The sequence below is a fragment of the Alosa alosa genome, chromosome 7 (genome assembly GCF_017589495.1).
Source record: "Alosa alosa isolate M-15738 ecotype Scorff River chromosome 7, AALO_Geno_1.1, whole genome shotgun sequence".
In the NCBI taxonomy this organism is placed as follows: Eukaryota; Metazoa; Chordata; class Actinopteri; order Clupeiformes; family Clupeidae; genus Alosa; species Alosa alosa.
The window spans coordinates 26,379,598-26,387,097 of NC_063195.1; the positions used below are offsets into that span (position 1 = coordinate 26,379,598).

At 47.2% G+C, this 7,500-nt stretch overlaps 1 protein-coding gene across 1 annotated transcript in view; it reads left to right on the top strand.

Moving 5' to 3' along the window:
* The window catches only part of ccdc88aa (coiled-coil domain containing 88Aa), a 37,810-nt gene that overhangs the window by 12,338 nt on the left and 17,972 nt on the right, over positions 1 to 7,500 (top strand). The window contains 7 exon segments of the mRNA XM_048247234.1: positions 608 to 766; positions 2,404 to 2,550; positions 2,979 to 3,129; positions 3,729 to 3,886; positions 4,282 to 5,253; positions 6,233 to 6,387; positions 6,632 to 6,782. Coding sequence (XP_048103191.1) covers positions 608 to 766; positions 2,404 to 2,550; positions 2,979 to 3,129; positions 3,729 to 3,886; positions 4,282 to 5,253; positions 6,233 to 6,387; positions 6,632 to 6,782 — 1,893 coding nt within the window.

Here is a 7,500-nt window from a genome sequence, read left to right on the forward strand (position 1 = left end):
CCACACCATAAACATAATACTAATTATTATGTTTTATTAATAAATAATAAATACTTAATATGATTATAGTATTAATTATTACAATTAATACTATACAATACATTGAAACACAGGTACTATTGGTACTACTGGTATTGGCAGTAGATATGTATGTTTTGGCGGTGCCATTAATGTTGCACGAATGTGTTCAGAGATTGTTATATAAGTGTTCTCTGGATATGAGTAACGTGGATGTTTTAAAGTACTTATTCACCAATAGCAACACTGTCCAGGGATAAACGCTGCAAATACGCTTATCGTAAATATTTTAGTGCATCCGAGCGTCAGGGTATTTGTGTGACATTTGAGGTGAATAAATTTCTGTCCTTATGTTATGAAACAGATGAACTCGCAAACAAACAAATACAAATATTCATATTAGCCATTATTAGCCCATAGTCCTCATTCTCCTGTTAGACACCATTTGTCTGTTCTAGATTAATTAGCAAAAAAGATTAGCTAAAAGCTAAAAAACTAGCTTTAATTGTTAATTATTGCTAATTGCTAATTATTGCTAATTGCTAATTCTCACCCTCCGTCTCATGCCCTGTCCTGTGTGGGCATGCAGAACATGCAGCTGCTGACGGACGCGCGGGCAGCGAGGACGTACCGGGACGAGCTGGACGCGCTACGGGAGAAGGCGCTGCGAGCCGACAAGCTGGAGAGCGAAGTGGGCCGCTACCGCGAGCGCCTCCACAACCTGGAGTTCTACAAGGCCAAAGTGGAGGTAGGGGCCCGGGGAGGAGCGCTGAGGAACCAGAGACTTCCTCTTGAAGGAACATTCTACCGATCTTTCACGTACACTCAAACACATCTCTGTGTCCAGATAGGGACAACACCAGTTTGTGTTGTTTTCTTTTTTATTTGTTGCACAAAATGTGTTGAAAATAACACAACTTGCGTTGTTTTTTAACACATCTCTGTGTCCAGATAGGGACAACACATTTGTTTTAAGAGTGTACTGTAGATCTCTGTTTCTCGAGGTCACCGAGTACTCGAGTTGCTGCAGCCAACAACTAGAGCAGCCAGGCCAACTACAGTGCTACACTCTGGGGGCATCTTTAAAATCATGTTTTTTTTTCCGTACCGACAGTACTCGGTGACCTCGAAAAACAGAGATCTATGTGAAAATCGACGGATTTCTCCTTTATGACCAATGTGTCTTTATTTGGGTACAATAAACCTCTAAAGTTCGCCTACAAAAAAGCTGCCCATATAAGGTAGTATCTTTGCCCATATAAGGAGATCTTGCTAGTTTTCCTATGGGAAAATAACATGGGGATTTTGAATCATCGCACCTGTTAAACTCTCGTGGGGTGGAAGAAGTCTGAAATACAGACGTTTTGCTCTACACACTCCTCTGCCTTTGAGTGGGTACTGTGCTTCGGTATGTTAAGACGGCAAACTTAGATTTTTGCTACCCCAGTGCTAACTTGCAAAGCAACTTGCCAGAGGCAGTTAGTTTCAATTACTGTAATACACAGATCTTATATGGGCAAAGATGGCAGCTTTGGGTCCTTTTCTTAGGCGAACTTCAGAGGTCTATGGACCCTTTCAAGAGAGTTCCATTATCAGCATCATAGTTGGCCCCACAAGAACGTTCAAGCATTGTTTTTGTTTACCTTGTTGAAAGGGTCTATAGAAGTAGAGAGAGGCCTACTGACTTACTAAGACATTGTGCAGTACATATCGTGCTCCACACCAAGAGCCAAATGTGTGCACATGGTAGGAGGCATGTTTACCAAAATGCAAATGATTCTTGTGTCAACTTGCATTAAACTCCTAACAAGCCCACACATAAACCACTCTTCACTGAATAAAATTCTGCAAATGGCCTTTTTATATCATGCCTTAGTGTGGCTCAAATCTATAGTAAAGGTGCCATTATTGTTTATATGATCCATTAGACTTGGAATTGGAGACTTTACCTTTCAATGCATCATCAACACAACTGGGCTTAATAGGAAACCGAAGGATGTCTTTAAGCACACTAGTCTATCTCTGACTCTACGCTGTTGTCCACTTGCAGCTAAATGGAATGCGTCTGTGTTTTGTGTGGGTGTCTTGTGTGTTTGTGTGTGTGATCCTGTGTGTGTGTGTGTGTGGGTGGGTGTGCGATCCTGTGTGTGTGTGATCCTGTGTGTGTGTGTGTGTGTGTGTGTGTGTGTGATCCTGTGTGTGTGTGTGTGTGTGTGTGTGTGTGTGATCCTGTGTGTGTGTGTGTGTGTGTGTGTGTGTGTGTGTGTGTGTGTGTGTGTCGGTGTGTGTGTGTGTGTGTGTGTGTGTGTGTGTGTGTGATCCTGTGTGTGTGTGTGTCTGTGTGTGTGTGTGTGTGTGTGATGCTGTCCTGTGTGCCCTGAGCAGGAGCTGAAGGAGGACAACCAGGTGCTGCTGGAGACCAAGGCCATGCTGGAGGAGCAGCTGGAGGGCTCCAGGGCTCGCTCAGACAAGCTGCACCAGCTCGAGAAGCACAGCTTGCAGCTGCAGGCCAAGATCCACGACATGGAGGAGGTGTGTGGGTGCAGCCGTGTGTGTGTGTGTGTGTGTGTGTGTGTGTGTGAGTGTATGTACAGGTGTGTGGGTGTGTGTGTTTGTGTAGGCATGAGAAATGTGTCTGTGCGTGTGTTTCTGTGTGCAGGGGCATGTGTGTGTGTATGTGCATGTGTGTGGGTGTGTGTTTCATCATGTTGCCTCGTTAATTAGTCCATACGCCAATTTGGTAGCTGATTCACGGGCCACCCATTGGACAATTGAATGAAACTCAAAACGCATTGTGCTGGATGTCAAATGACATGAAAGTAGCTTATAGATATATGGCAAATTAGCCTACTTTGAACTTCTACTTCGCAGAAAAGAACCCTGTGGCTGGATGGAAGCCATCATGCTGGTTGCCAGGGCGAAATTTGTAATTTATGTATTCTCCCTTGACCCTCCCCCAGGAGCGTGCGTCGGACCGGCGGCGCATCGATGAGCTGCTGGAGGAGAACGTGTTTCTGGAGATGGCCCAGAGGAGGAGCATGGAGGAGTCGCAGCACCTGGGCTGGGAGCTGGAGCAGCTCAGCAAGGCCTCCGACACACCAGAGGGATCAGGTGGGGAGAGGACACACACACACACACACACACACACACACACACACACACACACACACAGGAGAGCCTCACACAGTGTACAGTGCATGCTCCCTCTCTTTCTCTCTCTTTCTCTCTCACTCACACATGCACACACACACACACACACACACACACATACACACACACACACACACACACACACACACACACACACACACACACACACACACACACACACACACACACACACACACACACACAGGAGAGCCTCACACAGTGTACATGCTCCCTCTCTCTCTCTCTCTCTTTCTCTCACACACACACACATATACAGGCATACAGATGCAGACAGGTAGACACAAATACAGTATACACACACATATTCAGGAATGCAGACAATCATACTCACACATATACAGAACACGCATGTACACGCATACATGCACACACCAGGTCTCCTGTAATGGCCTTTATTATTTGCCTCCTTTATTTGGCTATGGATTGGTAGAACCATCAATCATCACCATCATTAAGTCTTGAATAATGTATGGTGTGTGATGTTGATGGATGGAGTTTGAGTAGTGTTTCCTGGGGGGGGGGGGCTGGGTTGTGTGCAGTGCTGAAGTCTCTGGATGAGGAGGTCGCTGAGAGGACCTGCAGCCGCCTGCTGAGGCTGGAGAGAGAGAACCAGAGCCTACGTAGAACCATAGAGGAACTCAGAGGAACCAGGGAACCTTCTGAAGAACACACGAGAGATACGGGTATATCTCATAAAGTAAGTAGGGAAGAAAGCAGAGTCGTCTTCGACAAATCTCCTTCATGCCAGATAAAATGTTAGATAAATAAACTATATAAATTGAGAAATAAATTAACAGGCATACATACATATATAAATGCATACATACATACATACATACATACTGCATAGGGATGAATGGTATTGACAGTCAGAACGGATTGGATTAACAATCTTTTTCTATATAAGTTTGCCTCATTTTCCTTCTTAACGACATCTAAAAATGTGCAGACATTGTGGCACTTCCTGTAAATGTGTCAAATCTGAAGCTCATAGTGAATGATTGTACATGACTCCTCAAAGTGTTGTGACTAGAATGATTCTTGATGGTTTATTTGTTTGTTTGTTTGTTTGTTTGTGTGCTTGTTGCTAAGGTGAGGCTGCTGATGGAGGAGAACGAGCTCCTGAACCGGAGCATCTCCTCCCTCAATCAGATGGATGAGACTATTACTGAAGCTCCCTCTGAAGGCGACCTGATGAAGGCAGAGTCTCTGTCGGAGTCTGTAGACGTCAGCGACAGCACCGACAACAGGAGGCTGGTGGAGCAGGAGGAGCGTGAGGAGGCTCAGAAGGAGGCCGGGCTGAGGGAGGTGTCGGAGGAGGAGGAGGTGCAGCATCACCTGAAGAAGGGCGAGATAAGGAGAAACAACCTGCAGGAGAAGGGAGATCCTTCCAAGCTTGAGGAGGAGGAGGAGGTGGAGAAGGAGGAGAGCGGATCTCCAGGAGGTCTGAAGAGGAGAAGCATGGAGGTCTACACCTCCAGCCCAGACTCGTCCCCCCTCAAGCCCCGCTCGGAGGCCAGCCCGCTGGGCCAGAGCCCGTCCATCTCCCCAGCCCGGTCCACCAGCACTGGCAAGCTCAGCCACCGGCCCGATTCCAACCAGCCCTGCTGCGCCGCCCGGGACGCGGAGAACCGGCGCCTGGCCTCGGCGCTGGACAACTCGGCCCGGTGCCTGCGGCGGCTGGAGGGGGAGCTGCGCGAGCTGGAGGCCGAGAACCAGGCGCTGCAGCGGTCGCTGGAGGAGCTGCGGCTGGCCGCGCGGCGCCTGGAGCGGGCCGAGGCCGACGGACGCGCCCTGGAGCGGGAGGCGGCGCAGCTGGAGCGCGACAAGGGCCGTCTGGAGAAGGAGAACCGGCGGCTGCGGCAGCGGGCCGAGGTGCAGGACGCGTCGCTGGATGCCAGCGCGCTGCGGCAGACCACCCTGGAGAAGGAGAACCGCGCCCTGAGCAAGGAGCTGGAGGCGCTGCGGGAGAACGGCGCCAGGGTGAAGGAGCTGGAGATGGAGGCCAGGGAGATGATGAAGCAGGCGGCCATCGACCAGCGGACTCTCAGCACACTGAGGGAGGTGAGTGGTCAGCTATAGAGACGACCAAGGGAGTAACTAGCTGGAGATGACAAACTGTGACTAGCTGGAGACGAGCAACATTGAGCAGAGGACCAATAGTGAATAACTAGCGGGAGATGACCGATAGTGAGTAACTAGCGGGAGATGACCAACATTGAGCAGATGTCTATTAGTGAATAGTTAGCTGGAGAAGACCAATGGAGAGTAACTATCTGGAGACGACCAACCAAACGCTAGGTGATAGCATGCTAACAGCACCAAGGTCATGGGTTTGAGTCCTCAAGAGATGCCATACTGATCAAGCATACTTACCAGTGCTGTACTGCACAGTTGCTTTGGAGACAGGTGTCTTCTAAAGGCTCACCTTGCACATACACATGACTACCCTCACTCAGTCTGCTAATCTATAGGCTATTGCTGTATGTTCCCTCAGTCTGCTTAATCTATAGGCTATTGCTGTATGTTCCATCAGTCTGCTTAATCAATAGGCTATTGCTGTATGTTCATCAGTTTGCTTAATCTATAGCTGCTGTATGTTCCATCAGTCTGCTTAATCTATAGGCTATCGCTGTATGTTCCATCAGTCTGCTTAATCTATAGGCTATTGCTGTATGTTCCTTCAGTCTGCTTAATCTATAGGCTATTGCTGTATGATCCCTCAGTCTGCTAATGTATAGGCTATTGCTGTATGTGGATGTGACTGCCAGTCTCTTGCATTGCCACTTAGAGGCTACTAGCTTTAACCACTGGCCTGTGGCACCTGTATTGTTGGAGCAGTCTCAGGCCATAGTGCATTCATTCCTCACTAACAAAAGGAAGCGCACCCCACAGGCAAAAGCCTTTAGTCAGCATGTGCACAGCAGAGCTGTTTTCAGTTCACTATATTTCTGTTTTGTCAAGATGCTCAAGTTGCATTATAACGGTGTGTGTGTGTGTGCGTGTGTGTGTGTGTATGTGTGCGTGTGTGTGTGTTTAATAGGAGCTGGTGAGTGAGAAGCTGAGGTTCCAGCAGCGAGATAATGAGGTGAGGAGACTCACACAGGAGATGGAGAGAATGGGCTACAAACAGCAGCAGGAAGAGCAGCAGCTGCAGGAGCCTCTGTCTGCAGACCTGCAGGATGTACTAAATGAGAAGTAGGTGGAGACACTGGTGCCCCCTTGTGGCCATAGCCAGTACTACTGCTACCTCCACATTCATAACTCACAGTTCAACATGTTTCACAATAGGTCACATTCAGACATTTACACTCAATTTGCTTTTACTAGTTGCCAGTTCTTTGGCCAGTTGGATTATGTTTACATTTATTTTCATACCTATGGAATGGTGTTTTGCTTTCTTGTGCTGTTTCTTGACGATATATGTCTCTCCATCTCTCAGTCGGTCTATGCAGCTGCAGCATCTGGAGTCGGAGCTGGAGTTGTCTCTGAAGAAGTGTGTGGAGATTAAGGAGGAGAAGATGGCCGCCCTGGAGGCCCGTCTACAGGAGTCCTCCAACCTCAACCAGCAGCTGCGCCAGGAGCTCCGCTCTGTAAGACCACACACACACACACACACACACACACACACACACACCACACACACAAACACACACACACACACACAAACACACACACACACAAACACACACACACACACCATACATACAAACACACACACACACACACACACAAACATACACACACACACACACACACACACACACACCAATATCGAGGGAGAAGTAGACACACACACACATCAGATATTCATAAACATCCAGGGACACATGTTCTGTCCTTCTAAAACAGATTCCAAAACATGAATAATGATGCCCTTTAATTTTGATAAACTATTGAACTATTGGAATTTGCTTAAAATGGACTGTGCTTACATCTGTGCCTACATCATTTTACCCTTAATTTCAACCATTAACAGCATTGTTCCGAATTGGCTTTTGATGTTTTGTTGAACCATGATTTACTTTTCTAAAAGTATCTGGTAAAAGGATGCCACACAAACACTGAAAGGTCACTCCATCTCTTTGTGTTACTCTTAATCTTATCCTCGGTACAGTAATCTCTATGGTCCTTACATTTCTTCTATACTCCAGACAGGAAGGTAAACTGTTTATCTTATCCTCGGTACAGTAATCTCTATGGGGTAAACTGTTAATCTTATCCTCAGTACAGTAATCTCTATGGTCCTTACATTTCTTCTATACTCCAGACAGAAAGGTAAACTGTTTATCTTATCCTCGGTACAGTAAT